Here is an 18,940-nt window from a genome sequence, read left to right on the forward strand (position 1 = left end):
CAGGAACCAGACTGAGAACTTCCTGTTTCCCCTTTTCCAAAGAATTTACTCCGGCTCTTAAAACAAGTTCTTTGTGCTATTTAGTGAACCAGCTCACATTTCCACCAGTTTTGAGCAGAACTCTTGTAATCAAGGATAAATCCAACAATATATTTTATTCTGAAATGGGACATTCTGCATAGTACTCGTCTTGATACTGTAATTTTATTTTGATGCTATACTTTTATACTTTTACTGTAAAATCTTGAATGCAGGACATTTGTAAGTTTACGTGTAGAGACAATAAATATTCTGCTGTTTGTTAGTCGTTGCAGAAACATCTCGAATGCAGCTCTGACATTTCGGTTCACCGGTGTTAATTTGCCGAACATGCATCCGCACTGACCTTTCTTGTTGCCCATGGGGATGTTGGTGTTGAGCAGGGAGGCGAAGGAGCTCTGTTTGGAGAGCTGGGCTTTGGCCGCCAGGGCGTTGTTCCACAGAGCCTTGATCAGCATGGAGGCCAGGTACAACGTCTGAGGAGGGAGGGAGACACACCACGGACAGTATGTAACACAACAGTGAAGAACACAGTGTGCTTTAGGCAATATGAGGCTCTCTGTGTGTGTGTGTGTGTGTGTGTGTGTGTGTGTGTGTGTGTGTGTGTGTGTGTGTGTGTGTGTGTGTGTGTGTACCTGCTCGGTGTGGGCGCTGGGGTGCAGGCCTGACACCAGGTTGAGGACGTGGCGGAGAGGCACTGGGTCCAGGTTTTTGATGAGCGAGGGGAAAAGGTCGTGGATGTAACGACTACAGTGTTTCAGCTAAAACACAAAACAAAGAGCAGAGTTCAAGATTTCATATTTTTGGAGAGCAGAAAACACAGTTTGTCATTGACTGGTACAGATGTGATGGTCTGGTGACAATATTCTTATGTAACTGAATAAAGTTTACAACCCAGAATCCAAAGAGAAAAAAACAAAACAAAAAGCCCTGATCTGCAAATCCGTTTGACCTATATTCAGCTGAATACAGTACAAAAGGAAGATATTCAGAAGTCGAACCCGAAACAGTTCCTGGGGTGGAATAAAGCTGCGTACACTCAGGTGTACATCTGTCCCGTCTCACCTGAGCTGCAGCCCAAATACAGTCCACATGCTGCGTGCTGAGTCGGCCCTCTGCAGCCAAGAAGTTCAGGATCACTTGGCACTGTTTAATGATCTGGAAAACACACACACCTGGAAATCAGCGGTGCTTGGAGCAAACGGATCGATCTCCACCCTCCAGCGTTTCACAGTTTAAGTTAAGAAACAGGCAGGTTGGAGAAACTGCAGTATAAAACGATATAACAAAATATTGACATATTCACATCACCTGATCACACGTCTCACCTCAATGTGCAAATTTGGTCCGAATATGTGCTCCACCACATTGTTGTGGATCAGCCAGTCAGCTAGTTCCTTGGCTATGGACCTGCAGGGTCGAACCAGGACACAATTTGGTATTTAGAAACATTTAGTACAGTAACGACAATATTTAGAGCAGAAGACTTCAGCTTGTCATTTTGCAGGATGTGTGTGCTGCGACACTGGACGTGTAAAAACAGCTGACAGGAGTGCGTCTTCTCCTTCCTCCTCTTTGTTCCTTGTTGTTTTTTTAAAAAGTAGTAGTAAAACCTGTGTATGCACCATCTGTGAAAACTAACAGTGTTTGACTGACTGAGCGGACGAGCTTGTGCACCAGCGTCTGATCGCTTTCATCCAACTTACGTTTCTGTGTCGGACACCAGTGACTCGTTGTTGCAGACGTCGTTGAAAGTGTGGAGTTGGTTCTGAGGAAAACACACAAACGCACACAGATAATTCACGGTGAGCGAAGAAGCAGTTCATCATTCATCTTTGTACGAGCTTATTTCCCATCAGTGCCGTTCCAAAACCTTTAAATTAAAAGAAAGCTGCTGACAGACAAACGGGCTCTTGGCTGTGATTATCACTGTTTCCTGGGAAATATCAGACAGAGCCAAACTTCAAATTGTGTCTGGGGTCTTTATTGGCTTTTATGAACTAAATTAAATAGAGCAGCAGACCTTTGTAACATGCGGGCGCTCTTTCCACCAGGTCCAGTCCAGACTGATCAAATTCACCCATATTCAAAGGAAATACGTTACGTTTGAACCCCAAAGTTGTTGACTGACTGAGATATCACTACTGCTGGAACCAACACAATATAATCAATTACAATTTTACAATACAAGATAACGTCCAGCATCTAAAACATACTCTAAAGAAATGTTATAGTACAGTCACTTATTACCAGCTGAGGAACGAGACAACTTGTCTCAATGGTATTCATTCATGTAGGCTAACATGCTAATTACTAAACACAACAACATGCTGAGCATTTCATGTTCAAATTTAAAGAATTCACACATATTAACTGAGCAATGTTAGACTGCTACTCATTAAAGGGCTGCATACTGAATGTTCATGTTAACATACCACCTGGTTTTATAGAGTGCTGACTGTACGGGAATCAGGCTATAAAACCATCATGCTAACTGTTAGCATTTTAACACTAAATGTAGCACGGCATGCATCTGAAAGCAGAGCTGGGTCTCATTACAGCGAAAACGCAGCGCTGAATATCCAAAGGTACAAAGATAGCACACTCATAATTCAAAGTTGACTAATCTCAGTTTCACCTAATTATTCTGTCCATGTCAACCAGCAACACTTTGGCCCGGTGCCCTTCAGAGTACGTTAACATGTTGGTTGACACAGTCAAGATAAATATGTGACGTTGAGATTAGTTGACTTTGTCCTGAAGATTTGTTTGTGCTACCTTCATGTCTTCGGGTATTCAGCAGTTGGGATTTTTTACTTTTAGCATTTAAAAATAAAACCCTGGGAAGATGCATCCTATCAAAGACAAACTAAAAGTCCTAAAATGGCAGCTGTACGGAGGATAAACCATTTGGAGGAAAAACAAAACAACTGTTTTCTGGCGTGGAATGAGCATTAAAGGTCCAGTGTGTAGACACTCGGTTAAAAAGCCCCAGTCAGCCTCACTCGAGCGGCGCTGTGTCCGGAGCGTGACTCACCGTGATTTGGCTGAGTCCTGCCAGCCTCATGGTGAGCGTGGGGGACATGAAGTATTTGAAGGCGAGGTCCAGGCTCTCCTTGTCGAAGCACAGCGCGCTGTCCAGCGGCTCCTTCACCGTGCTCCACATCAGGTCGGCCATGTTGCGCGCCGCGCTCTGCCGCAGCTCCTGGTCCGACAGCTTACACAGATACCTGCAGACAGCATCGAGGACAAGATGAGCTCAGCTGTCAAATAATCTGTCTGCTGACAAATAGTTTGAAATTCACATCCGAATCCTTTTCGATTATTTATTAAAACTTATCGTAAAACTAATGCTAATATTTTAACAGAATTAAGAGCTGTGTTAAAGTCAGATTCAAAGTTTTGATTTCATCTTCTCCCAACACCTCTTATGATGACAGAACTGTGGAAATTGAGTGTTATTGATTGATAACATGACTTGAATGATTTGTGACATTTCCACACGTACAGTAGGAAAATGAACGCCCAAAATAACGTGACTACGTGCTCTCCTATAGGTGTTGTTCTTAAATTATGTATTTTTGTGCTACATCATTTTCAGCAGAAACACCGCCACCCTCTTGACATTAGAGACTGAGTTTCAGCCACGAGTGAGCAGCATGTGAAAACAGATGTGATAACGAAACATAATCAAAGTTAAATTCACCAAAAATATCACCGAAGATTTTTGATTTTGTCTGCGATACTAAAACAACCGAGCAGCACGCTTGAAATTCTCTTTTCCACTCTCACATTTCACATTTCAGTCGATGAACCGAACTTTCTCCAACACTTGAAAAACTGTGTTAGTACCTCTGAGATTCATTTTTAATCACATCCCTTTCCAGCCCTGCGTAGGCGTACTGAGACATCTGATCAACAGCAGAATGCTGCTGACTCATCCAGTCATTACTCGGAGCCGGGATGGTTGGTTTGTGGTTTTCAGATCTTCTGAGATGAGCTGGGAGGCTTCAGTTGCTGCTGCAGGAGTTTGTGTTTTGCTGATCAAACTGATTTTAAAGGGATTTTAAGGACAAACAACTACAAAGACCTGAACTGGCTCTCGATTGTAAAGTGTTTCCACACAATTATTACTCCAGAAGTTTAACTTGATCCATCATGTCGCTATACATCACAACACAGATGTAATGAAAACAGTGTTTTAAACCGTTCTCTATAAAAGACAACATCAGCAGGGCTGTGCACCGAATCTCACTTTTGGTATCAAGTGAAACGTTCAAAGAGGTAGCACTAAATATTGAACAAGACTAAAGGGCTTTTCACGCTGCAGAGGAAAATGTTAGCCTCAGCTTCGGGGGTATTCACCTGAAGATCATCTTAACACTGGGATTAAGGCCGCCGGTGTGAAACCGGGTGAAAGTAGAGCTAAACAAAGCGCTTCAGAGACAGTTTGTTCCTCCAGGATGTTGAAATTTTTAAGAAGCTGAACTGTGAGCTGGACGGACATTTTGAGTGAAGAGGGTGCTTTAATAAATTCACGGAACGACCCTTTAATCATTCTTCTTATTCCAGTCATCATGTCCTTCGACCACGGTGAGTCTCTGCTCGGCGAGACGGCCGAGCATCAAGCCCGCCCGCGTCACATGACCGAGCCTGCCGGCGCGCTCTGCCTCCTCTGGGGTCATGTGAGGAGAGGTTCACCGGAGGCCTGGCAACTGTTTCCATGGCGACGGGAGCTCTTCCTAGCAACACATGTGTGGCACTTTGGAGGGGGAGAGAGCACGAATGAGCGAGGAGCGCTCGCTGACTGACTGAGCGAGAGAGACGGAGAGACGGAGAGGGGAGAAGAGCTCCGAGACTAAAACCATCCACGTCTGGATTCGTTACTTCAGATGGTAGAAAACGTCTCCGGGGAGACGCACCTCGAGACAACACGTGTTCCTGAAGCATTTAAAAGGTGCATTATCTGTACGTATTTGACAGTGGAGACAGCACAGGATTGTAAAGGTTGCTGATGATTTTCTGTTTGTTCTGATTTGAATCCGTCACCAGAAGCTGCATCTCTTCCAGCCTCATTTGGGCAGCAGAGCTGTCGGGTGCTGAGCTGACGGGGAAGAAAAGGTGTTCAACAAAATGGCAGCTACTCAGTCATATACGAACTCAGACCGGCCTGCAGCAGCGTGCAGACGCAGAGTTAAATCCTCTCCTTATTTATACTTTCAGTCACAGACTGAAGAAACACTTATAAATTTAATTTATTTTCCTCTTAGGGCTCGGCGACACGGCCTAAGAATAAAAATCACAATATTTGTATTTATATACACGATATATATCCAAGTATTTTGAAATCTTGTAAAAGGCACTTCATATAAATGGGATTGGATGACAAAATCTGCATTTGAATGGCGAAAAAAGGGGAAGTTTGTACTTATATCCTTATTTTTCTTTGTTAAAATACATACGTCCTTCTTTCGTCATTGTTTCCTTGCTCTTTCATTACAGCATTGTTAATAATTAGATGCTAAAATCAAAACAATGTCCCAGTCATTTCTCCAGAGGCTGATTTTCACCACAAATCTCTGAAACCATTAAATTTATGTCCTAATTGGAAACATTAATATCTTTAATAATGCACCAGGTTAGAAGGTTCCTTGTTTAATTAACAGCATAAATTCGCTTAGAATCTCTTTAATATCCAAGAAAAATTAATACTGTGACTGAGACATCACAAACTGAACTGAGCTTAGATAGAGATTCAATAAATCCACAGAGAGCAGAGGCCACGTTCTTCTTCTGTTCATAAAAACAAGTGCAACATCTCTGAATGACGTCTTCATGAACGAATGTGGCTGAATGAAACTTCAAACTGAAGCGTCCGTCACTGCGGCGTCTGTCTAAACTCACCGTATTACGTAGGTGCGGAACGGTATGATGTGCTGCATGACGGCAGGAATGTGCAACCATATTCTGATCTGTGGACACGAACAGAAACATAACGCAGATTATTTAACATCACACGTGAAAACACAGCAGATAATCTACACTGGGTGTCTTTAAAGTGTCTCAGAAACACCTGTCAAAACCTCATAAATGACCATGAAGTTGACACACCGCTCACTAAAACAAAATATCTCATCCTTTCACTCAGTTGTAATTCGTTACTTTCAGAAAGTTACAGTTTAGGAAGAGTCGGCAGTAAGCAGCGCTTGTGTTTGGGCTGGTGGACTCACATTGGAGACGATGGTGATGAAGGCGTGGGCGATGGGGAAGGGGAGGCTCTCCGGAGTGCCCGACTCGAAGCACTCCTTCATCAGGGAGAGGCCGTGCTTCCCGCAGAACAGACAGACGTAACGCAGCAGATGAAGAGGCACCTCCACGTCCTGGTGGATGAGAGGAGACAACATCAGATACAGCTCATTAAAGGTCCCGTACTGCAGAGAGTGAGATTTACACATCGGTTTTCATTACAAAGCAGGTCTAGGTGCTGCATCAATACTGTGAAGGTATTTCACAAAACTCGTATTCAGAAGCCGTGCCTTCAAACACGCTGTCAAGACTTCTGCATTGAAACCGTGGTTGTTTTTCTACATTTCAAATCAAGTCTCCAGCTGCTTCAGCTGTTAAGCAGAAAACTCTGTTTTATTGTGAAGCTCCAGAAATGTTTTGTGGACTACGAGACTTCACCTGACTTTATATCATCAGGAGGAGATGATGACTGGATTTAAAATTTGGGGTGAACTGATCCTTTAAGTCTTGATGCATTGATGCATCACTCATTCATATTTTTTGGTTTGCTTCCATAAAGTAGAAGCGCTTGTCTTCATTCAGTTTTGTATTTGCAAATCACAAAAAAACATTTAGATGTATATGGACATACAATTCAGGGGACAAACTGACCTCCATTAAAAAAATGGCTTATTTGTCAATGAAAAAAGCAGCAAAACACATAAATGATGAGCCTTCATTTTACTGAACGACCAGTTTTCTACAGTTTTGACACTTGGTTCGCCATAAAAACACTGTAATTAAAACAAACTCATGAAATCATGTCAACACTTGCAGTGAACTCTGCTCCAAAACACAGTTCTGTTTGATAAATAACCTGCTGCATTTCTCAACGTTTACTTCTATTTAGCAGGTTCGTTTCTACATTTAAAATTCTCTCCAACCTAAACCACATGAGCGTGTTGGACAGCGTGGTTCAGTGCCAATTTCGGTGCACTTGGCAATAAATTATCAACTAGATTGCAAATCCGAAATGTGAAGTGAAACTGCTGTGTGACTCGCCGCTGACCTGAATTAATACTTTATTACAGTGAGAAGGTAAAATCCACCGAGCCAACAGATTATCTGGGGAATTCATCTGCAGGAAACAAACTACAATACACACATGGACTCACTTAACGCGCTGTGGAGGTTACTGCGTTCTTCTCCAAAGCACTGTTATTAAATTGATTTTCATCTCTAAAGATTTTCATCTCAGAACACAAAGAGCAGCGTCACGAGCGCAGACCAATGACAGCCTGTTACCATGGACTTCATGAGGCTCAGCACACTGTAATAATGTGGGCGTCGATTTGACAAAACAACCAAAGAGGGCAGGAAACGTAGACAATACTTAGCGAAACAGAGAACTGTACTCAACGCTCCACACACCGACTGACACCAACCAAAACTGTGATATCAGGCCTTATCTCACGTAAACCTTCTGCTTCTGGAGGTCGTACAGCAACTGAACACATGAACTGTCGTCTTCGACAATACACATATTTTCTTACTTTGTCTTTCACCCAGTGTGACGCTGGCTTTGTTAAAAACAGTAATCTAGCGGAGAAGTGACACGTGTCTTTCTTTGGTGCTTCATCTTCTGTTCTGATCACCGTCACATTATCTGAAGGTGATTCACACATGCGTCACATGTTGTCTAACGGATGGAAAGAGCAGGTAAAAGAAAGACTCAGCTCGTTTTCTTGTGAATCTCCCTGTGTGAAGCCATTTTAGCCCACTGAAATTAAAAAACACGACTCGTCCACGGGACAGAATAAACCCAGCAGAGAGCAGATCGCTGCAACATGAAACCTCACATCAGACAACGTTTATATTTGGACACTCAGCCGGCCGGATCAGGTTTCTGATCTCGGGGCAGGAGACCGTAAGAACTTCCCCATGAGCGAAACGCAATGTTTCATAAAGGCGCTCAAGAGCAAAACTCAAGCACTTACAAGATATCTGAACCAAAGACTTACAGACTCTACAAGTCTTCATCATCACATAAAAATCGTTACTATACATCTTATGTACGGCTGGCTACACCAGCATCTCTGCTCTATTTTAATTTACCCTTTGTTTTCATTTTATCCTCGTTGTTTTTATGGTTTTAATCCATTGTAAGAAGTTCTGTTCCTCTTTTAATCTTCATGCTGGCTGTTTATTCACATGCATGTGTATTTTATTGCTGCGTTTTTATTAAATTATCTTGTTACAAATGACAAGTACTTGGATGTAAAATGTAATTTAAAAACATACAATTTTAGCCATTGAGTTGCCTCAACATGAGTTGAATATTGTTGTAGCATTCAGCCACAGACGGGATTAAAATGAAGTTATTATTTTGTGTTATTTAGTTTTGTCATTCAAGTATCTTGATGCCTTTTTCTGTGCTTGTCGATCTTAATGTAGTCTACTTGGATTTTGCATCGAACATAGATCATGTCAGCGGTGGAAAGTGATCGAAAGACATCCGAAATATTTCATGCAGTAGTAACGATTAACCTATAATCAATCGTTAAGGCAGCCGACTATCAATCAGAGATGTTGCTTAAAGTCTGCATCCCTAATTTTGACATCAGGAGACAAAAATTATGACGGTGGGATCTTTTCCTGACATTAAACGGTTAAAATTAAGAATTTTTCAAACTTTCAAGACTTTGCACGAACCCTGTTATTTTATTTTTCAGAACAGCATCGATACGACAGTAGAGGATGTTTTTATTCAGATCTGCTTATAAATTACTGAAGCAGAAACTATCAAGTTTAAGTAAGTTTACAACTAAAAAGTCTGCACAATTATGTGTGAATGACAATTGTGGCTTTCTTGCTCAACACTGAGATCAAAATTATGTCACATGAAATTAATCTTTGATGACAAAATAGTTTTAATTTTTCTTTTTATTCACCGAATGTAAAAAACAAACTGTACTTTAAAAATCTAGTGATTAAAGCAGCTTCGAGGAACTTTCATCCTGGTTGATTCTGGCGGCCCCTGTGGATGAAAGCGGGATGAGCATCACCGTCTCCTGTGCATTTATTTCGTGTGCAACTTACATTTTTGTTTACTGAAAAACTGTATGATGAATATTTCATTGTAAAATTGATATGCACATGCAGCTGCTGTGAGAGGGAGGCGACAGACGAGACAAGAGGTTTGAAAATGTACCGATCATCTTGGTTCTTTGAGTTTGACAAAGTTTTGAATGTCACTCTGAGACATCAACTTCTCTCCAGATGACAAACATCTCCCCACAGCTGTCCACTTAACGAGGAAGCTGCTGCTGAAGGGGGATGACTTTCAGAAATTTTTGACAAATCACAGGAGGTGACTCAGCAGAAAAAGTGCTGTCAGAGGAAGTGAACTAACACTTCAGTTATTCAGTTTTTTCTGCCCTCCACATGTGCGTGCACTGTGACCTCAGACACAGCCAGAGAAGATGTGACCAGCAATCCTGAGCCTCTCCAGCAGTCATGTGACACTGCTGAGCACATGATGCGGCCCTGACGTCCTCGTCTCTTACAGAAATTCCCAACATGTCTCAGGCCTACATCCAGTTCTCATCATCACCTCCCCCAGATCCTGCTCAGGATGCAGAACAGCTGACTGGCAGCTTGTTTGTTGCAGTTTCCAAATGAAACCGTTCCAGGACAGAAGAAACGACAGAAATACGATCGGCACGAGAACAAACAACAGGGATTAATCTGACATTTTAAGTGTGTAGCAGAAAATGGTTCTCAGAGCAGCCTGTGGTGAAACAGGCATCAGGAGTTTCATTGAAATGAAAAAAGACGTCTGTGTTGTTCTGCAGCGGTGACATTATTGGTGTTAACTGGCCTGAAGACGACGTGTTTGTGAGGAATTGTTTCCTGCTGTAGGCGTCGGGTGATTGACAGCAAGCAGAGTGTAACTAAAGGCAAGGAAAAGGTGGATTTCTTACGTTCATGTCGCAGAAGGAGCCGAGGATGTTGCTTTCGTGAGCAGATATGTCCTGGAGAAGAGAAACAGACGTATGCATGACAAGAAAACTGGAGTAATTACAAGGCTCTTCTTACTATGTGTTCTCTTCAGTTAATGAATTCAGAGGTTTCTGAATTACAGGTCACCGTTCACATTCAAAGGATGTAAACGGTGACCTGAAGAACCTGGTTTCGTTTTGTCAGTAAAAAAGCTTCAGATTATCGGTGAAGAAAGAAACTGATCTATCAGGACTTGACTGATATTAAACTTCACCTGCCAGTACTGATATCAATGTTTAAGAGGTTTTTAATCAGCCTTCAGTCACTTTGATTTTTGTTTTGTTGCATGAGCTGCTCCGAAAAAAAAAGGCAAAAGACTCATCGGCATGGGACGAGACAAAACTGATCAGACAGCTGATTTCTACTCCACGTGCACAAATGCGGACTGACCCGATGTGCTTGCAGCTGCTCAACACTGATCTCTCTCCTCGTCCTCATTAGTAAATAAATCGATATCACTCGTTTGTCTGTTCATTAAATCTAGAGCCGGTTGGTTTAATACAGACACAAACTAAAACGTAAAAACATTCAGTTGTGGTTTTATGGCGACTTCAATGCTGGAACATTTTCTTGGTGAACAGCAGCCGGGTTCAGGGGCTTCCTGAAGTTGTACTGGTGTGTTAGGCGTGTGATTAGGTCTTACCTCTATGGTGGGGTGTGTGTTGTGTTTGTAGGCAGTGTAGAGGGGAAACTGGATCTGGAAGATCTTGGCGGCACACAGCAGCAGCTTCTCTCTTTCCTCTGTGCTCCAGGAGCTGAACGGGTCCTGACTGTCGCTGCTGCTGTTTGCTCCGACACCACCGTCTCCACCCACGGACCCACTGGCGCTCTCCCCGGGCCCCAGTGCTTCCATTTGGGCTTCACATGGCTGGTTGGCACCCTGACCCTGGTTCTGGGTCTTGTTCTGGTTCAGATCGGGGGTGTCGCCGTCCTCTTCGGCAGAGTCTCTCTCCACATTCACAGGTTCGTCCTCCCCGGGAGAGGTAGGCTGGGGGAGGGGCCCGGACGCAGCCTCGCCCCCGCTCCATTCAGAACCCACCCCCTCAGTCCCAGGCACGCCACCTTTACGTGTGTGGTCCTGGACGCTGCAGAGGCGGTCTCTCAGGCTGCTGATCTGAGCGATGACCAGGTTGATGAGGGCGTAGACCAGCTGGTTGAAGACCTCCAGGTGTTTGTACTCTTTGAAGCAGCAGAGACATTGTCTGGAGACAACGCAGAAGAAACAGGAAGTGTTAAAGAGGCAATCAGCATTGGGTTTTTTCTTCAAGTGGGTCAAAAATCTAGTCGGAGGAAGGCAATTTTAACTTGCCCCGATACAAACTGCTTCACTTCTTAGCGGTTACTGAATAACAAGAAAGACTAAAGAGTATCAACTACCAACAACACACAAGTATATTCATTCATTTAGTCGATAATGACGACTTGTTATCATCGTGACAGTGAGGTTTTAGGGAACCAATCTAAATGTAGATGGTGTCTTTATTATATCAAAGAGTTTCCTGGGGAAACAATTATTGGCGACGCACTTGCAGCACTTTCAAAGCAATATGGCTCAGACACACCAAACTGACATCCAGAGCTGGCGGCGACGAAGCCCGACTGTAACGTTGCTTCACATCAGCTGTGAAAGGCACAGGTGGAATTCATAACATTGACGGCGGCTGCGTTCCATTTAGCTGAGCTCGCTCCAGAGCTCTGGTATCGATCGTGCTCACTTTAAGAAATCAAATCGATCTCGAAAAGCCAACACAACAATCTTTTGTCTTCAAAGGCTCGTCCTAATGTGTTTTTTTTTACTTCCATGTGAAAATGTTTAAATACTTCACTTTTAAGATATTAATCAACACACTAACAAAAAAACCCCAGCAGGCACAACAAATGACTGCTTCTTGGTAACATATAAACAAATGCGTCAGCAGATTTTGATTGTTTAGTTCCTCGAGTCTCCTTCCCACACCAAATATTCAAACCTTCCAGCTGGATGAATGAAAACAAACCAGAACGACTGGACTGCAGCGTGTGAAGCGCGACGTTATGACTCATTAACGTCCTCTGGCTGGACGATCCCAGCTGGTACGAAGCCAGACTGTAACTGTAACTGTGACTGGAGTTTGTCCTTGTTTTCAGAATTTCTTCACAGCTTTTTAATCACTTTCAAGAGGGTTTCCCAGCCTTCGCAAATGAGATTTGAGATTTTCTCTCTTTTTGTTTTGTTTTTGAAAGACGCACAGTCCTGCTGCCTGGACAACCTTTATCCCTTTATCCTGCTGAAGGAAAGAACAGCTGACACCAGCTACACATTCAGATCATTCACTCATACTGACTTTCTGTTGAGACATTCAGTTCAAATTTGGTAATAAATTATTTACTTATTTAAAGTTAAAAGGGGTTAAAAATGTGATTAACAGGTTACATTACAAGAATGTGCTGATGTTTAACAGATAGAGGAGCCTTTGTTTCACTGTTGTCGCTAACAGTCATTTTGTATTTCCATTTGTTTACGTACAATGTGCTGTGTGACATTTTAATATCTATTATAATTTTGTATTTTACTTGAATATAGCTCTCATGGCACGGGAGGGGAAGATGCATGAGAAACACAAGACTTTCTCAAACAATAAACGCCCGTTTTAAAGGAACCAGCCTGTGTCTGAAGCTGGAAGCATCAAGGAAAGCGGCGTCATTACTTAGTTTGAGCCAAATGAAGTCAGTAAATAGCCATGTTTCCACAAAATGTCGAGCCAATTTTAAGCAAACTCTTGAAAATGCGAATCTGGTGCGTTTCCATAAACTGTTTTGAGTGAATGAACTCGGCTACGTAAAGCGTAATTTTGTCAGGATGACGTGGCTACATCACGCGTGGATGTGGAAGTAAACAGAGGCTGGAGGTAAACAAACCAGCAGACAAGATGGAGAGAGGTCTTCAGGAATTACTTTCGATAGGGCGATAAGTTGTAATTGTTCTTGCATGATGAGGAACTGTTTGGTCTCCTCATCGGTCCACACGTGCTACTGCTTACAGACATGTTTTTGCAGATAGCCGAATAAAATTTGTAAAGTGATATTCTTCAAAATGCTTTATGGAAACACGGCTAATGTAAACTTTAAATCAGGTGACTCAGGTCAGATGTCGGAGGAAGCAGCACTGACCTCTGTGTCCAGGAGCTGATGTAGCCCAGCACTCGCAGGGCATGTTCCTTCTTCAGCTGGAAGCCTCCTTCACTGCTGTCTGCATCCGATACTGAGGAGGAACAAGAGAGAGCGGCTGTCAGAGATCAGCTGGACACATCTCAAGACATCTCGCACTGGAAATGTGTTACAGAGTGACATGCAAAAAGACATTCAAGCACAGAAATGTTTTATAATCTTTATCAGCCCTATCTCACAATGTTAGAGAAAGTGAGAACATATTCCTAAATCCCTTTATCTGGATCCACCAAACATTAATGGGTTCTGTTCTGGGCTGAGACTCATCCTCCATCCAAGTTTGGTGAAAACCTGTTCAGTAGTTTTTGTGTAATCCTGCTGACAAACCAACCAACCAACCAACAGACACACACACACAGTGCACACTGGACCCTTTTCTATCCTAAACTACAGAAACTCTAGTCCAAACATTTGCCTTTGTCCACTTGTTTGAGGGTTTGAACCGCTTCACAGTAACATAAACAATTCAACAAGTCTGTCTAGATTAAATGTTTGAGCAAAATGTGAAATAACAAACAGAAGTTACTGAGATCAGCAGATCATTTCATTTCCCAGTGTGACGACAACAACCAAAGAACAAACACGGGTGAAAACAAAACCTACTGGTCGGAGCGACAACTGAAAAATGGTTCGAAAAGGGAAACATCATAGTGTTTGTCGAAGGGTTAACACGGTCAGGTCACGGTATTTATGTATGTGAGAGGAATAAGGAGACCTTTCTCAGAAAACAGGAAAAATTGTTTATCTTCACTAAATTAATTAATTATTTCAGTTCCAAACATCTCGGCTTAAGGCTTATTTCTGCCTACCCCATATAAACCAATAATTACCAAATTAAGAATACATTAATTTAAAGGACATCTTTATGTCTGAATCTGGAAAAAAACAATTAAAAGGATCGAAGGACAACATAAACAAATGCCTTCGATCATGCCATGAAGCCTGCACTATGTTTAAATGTGTTAAGTATGTAAAAAGAGAATATCAGATGTTTACTCTCAGATATCGATAATCCAATGAGCTGTACGATGACACTACATATCGGCACCAGACTCCGACAGCTTCAGTCTAACGTTACCGTTTTTGTTTTGGCCTTCAAAGATTCATATCAGTCAAACTCAGTTCAGAGGAGTCGAGTGTCTCCACTGAATCACTGACCTGAATTTGGCAGCAAAGACTCAGAACATAAAAACCAGAAACAATAGTAACCTATCAACCATCTTGGCCGCTCAGGCCGGAACTTTTCCTCTCTGAAACAGAACCAGAACCCTTTGAGCTCTACGTGTGAACAGAAGCTCCTCTGAGGCCGACTTCCACACACGGGTGTTCTGGGACACCGGCCCGGCAGCCTTGGCCGTTTTCCTGCTGCCGTGCTGAGGGATTGTAGTCGTTTCGCTGCTTTGATGATGATGTTGTCTGGGAACAGGCACACGGGAGCCGACGTTAAACTCAGTTTATGGCTGCAGCTCGCCGAGGATATAAATACAAAGAGGAGGAGGACGCCGGCACCGTGTGATCACACTCCTCAGCTCAGCAGCCACTGTAACGTTCAGCCAGACTGGAGGCGTTTAAATAGAAACGCTCCAGCTGTGACACTGTAATCAGCACCGATCAACCAAGATGTGTTTCTGAGAGGGCAACAGCAGGTGAAGAAGAACCTGAAGCGTCAAAATGACAAAATACGTCAAATAAAAGACATTCCTCAATAGGTTTCCTTGGTTTTTTAATTATTTCAGCTCACATGATTATTATATGGTTTTCTGTATTGAACGGTAGAAGCAGAGCAGGATTACTCTCAGTTTCACCTTCTTCTAATCTGCACGGAGGAGAGGACAAGTCTGAAGAGGTGAAGAAGATCCAGCAGCGCTTATATTAAATATTACTTTTATTATGTGTCAAGGTCATTTTGAAGGGTCCAGTGTTTTGCTTCAATAATCTAGGGACACTCCAGCAAACAATCGGTATTTACATGATAAATAGTTCAATGAAAGCCGGTCGTCAGTTGTGTCAATCAGAAGTTTACAGCAATCTTCCTGGAAACAAACCAGCGATGGTGAGAAGATTATTTTTATTAAATTAGTGTTTATATCTACTAGTTGCTTTTTTAATTTGCTTGTCACAACACCTGATTATTTCAGAGATACACTTTCCTTTGGAGGAAAAATTGTAAGGCAAAAACATGAGTAAAAACAGCCAAACAATCTGCCTTTTTTTCTACTGTATAAACCAGGTATTTTAGTTTTATTGCATCATTTCCATATTCTGTAGACATGTTAAAACATTTACACTAAAAACTTCATTTCAACTGTAGAAATCAACGGCCACTGGACACACGCCTGTACAACCACAAAGAACTGCTCAAATGTCCCATTTAGTAAATTCAGATTTAAATTTCTTTTTCATTTTCTCAGTGAAAAGTGGCATTTTGTCGTGGATGTGCTAACGACAGCATGCTAACCGGCGCTAAATGACAATGCTCCCAAGCTGATGTCAGCAGGTATGTTTACCATGACTACCATCTTAGTTAGCATGCTCACTTGAGCATAAGTAAACAGCTGAGTGCTGAGCTCAGCATACAGCTGTTTAGTGCTGAAGGGATTTAAATTAGTATAACAGGTATTTATTCAAACATCAAAGTACTGGACGAACTGAATGTAACCTGATGACGGTGTTGGATGTTTCAGTCGATCCTGAGGGGATCAATGTTTGAACTGAACCTTAATCCATCTGATATTTGACCAAGGTGGTCGGGCCACCTGTACACAAGGTCGATGTTGCCATCTCTACAGTCAACATCCCCCAACATGGCAACACAAACAAGTCAAACACAAGTCTACTTAATGATCTCAAAGGCTGTCATGTCATCTGCTCCACACATGAAACAATCCTCCCACAGCGACACTAAACCAGCTTCTTCCCAACAATGAAACAGCACAAACGTCTTCAAGCTGCTTCTTTTGTCCAACCAACGGTCCAAAAACCCAAAGACTCGTCACACACGACACAGAAAAGCACAAAGACATCCTCACATTTAAGACGCTGGAAGCAGAAAATGTTTGACATGTTTGTTTGAAACGTGACATAAAGGATTAATTATTATCACAACAGCTGGCAACTAATTTTCTTTCCATCAACTAATCAAGTTATCAAGTATTCAATGCAGCTCTGCTTTACAGTCAATTCTTCATGATTCAAGTCACATCATTCTGATTATATTTTAAAGGAAATGAACTTATTTGAGTTTGTATGTGGTTCAAGTCTAAGTTAAATGTATAAGATGCACCGTCTGATCCTTGTGAGTTTGATATAAAGACATCACAGGTCTAGGACTACAGATAATCATTATATTACATCGCAGATTCATCAATTAATTTAGAAAACAGTCCAAAACCCAAAGACCTCCCATTTACACACAAAAAGCAGCAAATCCTCCCATTTGTGGAGAGCACGTGGATCAGCCCTACTGTGTTAGGAAACACCAGCCCAACACAGCTCCCTGTTGTAAAAGGGGATTCTGCCTCTTACAAACACACACACACACAAACTAACACACACACACACACACACACACACACACACACACACACCAACACATGCTGCTGCAGCAAATCTGAGGTCGCAGGTCACCTACAGACTGAACACATGGACCTGCCAGTCTTGCAGACAGAGCTGTCACAGCTGACAGCAGCCTGCTGTGGCGCCCCCGACCCGACGCTCAACAACACCGGTTTGTATCAGTGAAAGCTGTAAAGGCGTCTGATACAAACACGACACCTGTACCCCCACACACACAAAAACACAACCAGTTCTCACTGAGTTTCACCAGTTTCACAGCTGAACTGGTGAGAAGCACATCGAGCAGCAGGTTTCTGTCCTGTAATGTGAGTCAGAATCAAGCAGCGAGGTGAAAGTGTGTGTGCAGTGGTGCTGATCCGAAACACTATCGGCTAAAATGCATCCACGGTACCGAGCGTCCACAGCCGAGTACTGAAAGCTGCTGGGTCAGATTTTCACTCTTCATCAGAAAGTTCCTGATTCAAACCAAACACTTTCCAGTTTGGACCGGTTTCACATTTGACTTCATGCACGATTAATAAATTAAATACATTTCAATGTGTCTGAGTGACAAATCGCAGATGCTGCAATATTTTTGATGAATATAAAATGTGTTACGAACAGCATTTTAATGAAGTGCTGTAGAGCTGCAGACGTCCTGACCTACAAGTCCTGTTCTCCAGATGTAAGAAGACATGTTCGATTGGTACAGACTCCAACACATGTCACATCATCGGGATTTTAATCGTTTTTACAGTGAAAATGTGTGAAAATCATTCATCAAAATAACAGCAATATCATTATTTCACCATATCCTGCAGCCCTAGGCTAAGTTAATCTATGGCTGCTTGTGATAAACATTAAACATTTGAGTTTTTATGCGTTTTGTAGAAAGACGGGGGAAAAAAACATGTAATGACGTTTGAATTTCCATTTTTTGGGTGAACTGTTCCTTTAAGAGTGCAGGTGAGAATTAAAGCTGCTGTTAGGTTGCAGCTCACGCTATGTGACAAACACCGATTACACACCACACCCGGAGTTTCCCAAAAATACACAGATTTTCTTACAGGCATCAAGATTAGACAACAGTGATGTGATGACTGCAGTGTGTTACTGCTCCACACATGAGGACACACGAGGACACAAGGACGAACAACACTGGGACCATACTCCTACAGTATTAACGGCTACATTCAGAATAGACGATGTAGCCAAAGAATCGGTGGACACTGTTTGTAAACTTCTAGTCTGGAGTTCCCCTCAGATACAATGTGTGGAAATCTTAATGCTGCAGCGCACAATGATATTTCAGACAATGACTTCTTCCAGCAGTTTGTGTTTGTCCCTTTCCTGCTCCAACATGGCAAAGCCCCCGTCCTCAGAGCCACATTCATAAAGAAATCCTTTTCCCAGTTTGGTGTTGAAGAACGTGTCTGGTCTGCACAGAGCTCAACCTCATCCAACACCTGTGCGGATGAACTGGACCAAACAGCCTCTGGCCGGGCCGACATCAGTGGCCGATTTCACTCATCGGCTTCAGACGAGCAGCTGTCGTTATTAAAAAAGGAAAAGTAATGATATTGACCTTTAAACATCACTTGACAGATGCTCTAACAAGAAGGAGACAAAAGGAGGAACAACCGAAACAGAAAGTCTCTCCTCTTCTGGTGTTCCCCCAAAAATATATCTATGGTGGGTCATCGCAAGACACAAAATTTTTTTAGCCTGTTTGAATTATGCCATGAATTAGACATATCGTGTTCGTAAATTTAAAAGGTTATTATTCACCGACACAGGAGGTGTCTGTATCTTTAAAGGTTTCACCAATAAACACAGAGAAGAAGAAGAAATA

The 18,940-nt window shown here is 42.4% G+C and overlaps 1 protein-coding gene across 4 annotated transcripts in view; it reads right to left on the reverse strand.

Moving 5' to 3' along the window:
• Window positions 1–18,940, reverse strand: part of usp34 (ubiquitin specific peptidase 34) — a 47,636-nt gene that overhangs the window by 25,881 nt on the left and 2,815 nt on the right. For all 4 annotated transcript variants that reach the window (XM_084343955.1, XM_084343953.1, XM_084343954.1 and 1 more), the window contains exons 2-12: window positions 13,477–13,567; window positions 10,970–11,528; window positions 10,248–10,298; window positions 6,270–6,419; window positions 5,944–6,011; window positions 3,077–3,269; window positions 1,746–1,807; window positions 1,368–1,449; window positions 1,105–1,197; window positions 675–800; window positions 386–515 (exon numbers count right to left, since the gene is read on the reverse strand). In XM_084343955.1, the coding sequence (XP_084200081.1) occupies window positions 386–515; window positions 675–800; window positions 1,105–1,197; window positions 1,368–1,449; window positions 1,746–1,807; window positions 3,077–3,269; window positions 5,944–6,011; window positions 6,270–6,419; window positions 10,248–10,298; window positions 10,970–11,528; window positions 13,477–13,567 (1,605 nt within the window). The remainder of the gene's footprint in view (window positions 1–385; window positions 516–674; window positions 801–1,104; window positions 1,198–1,367; window positions 1,450–1,745; window positions 1,808–3,076; window positions 3,270–5,943; window positions 6,012–6,269; window positions 6,420–10,247; window positions 10,299–10,969; window positions 11,529–13,476; window positions 13,568–18,940) is intronic.

This window comes from Pagrus pagrus (assembly GCF_965226575.1).
Source record: "Pagrus pagrus genome assembly, chromosome: 2".
NCBI lineage: Eukaryota > Metazoa > Chordata > Actinopteri > Spariformes > Sparidae > Pagrus > Pagrus pagrus.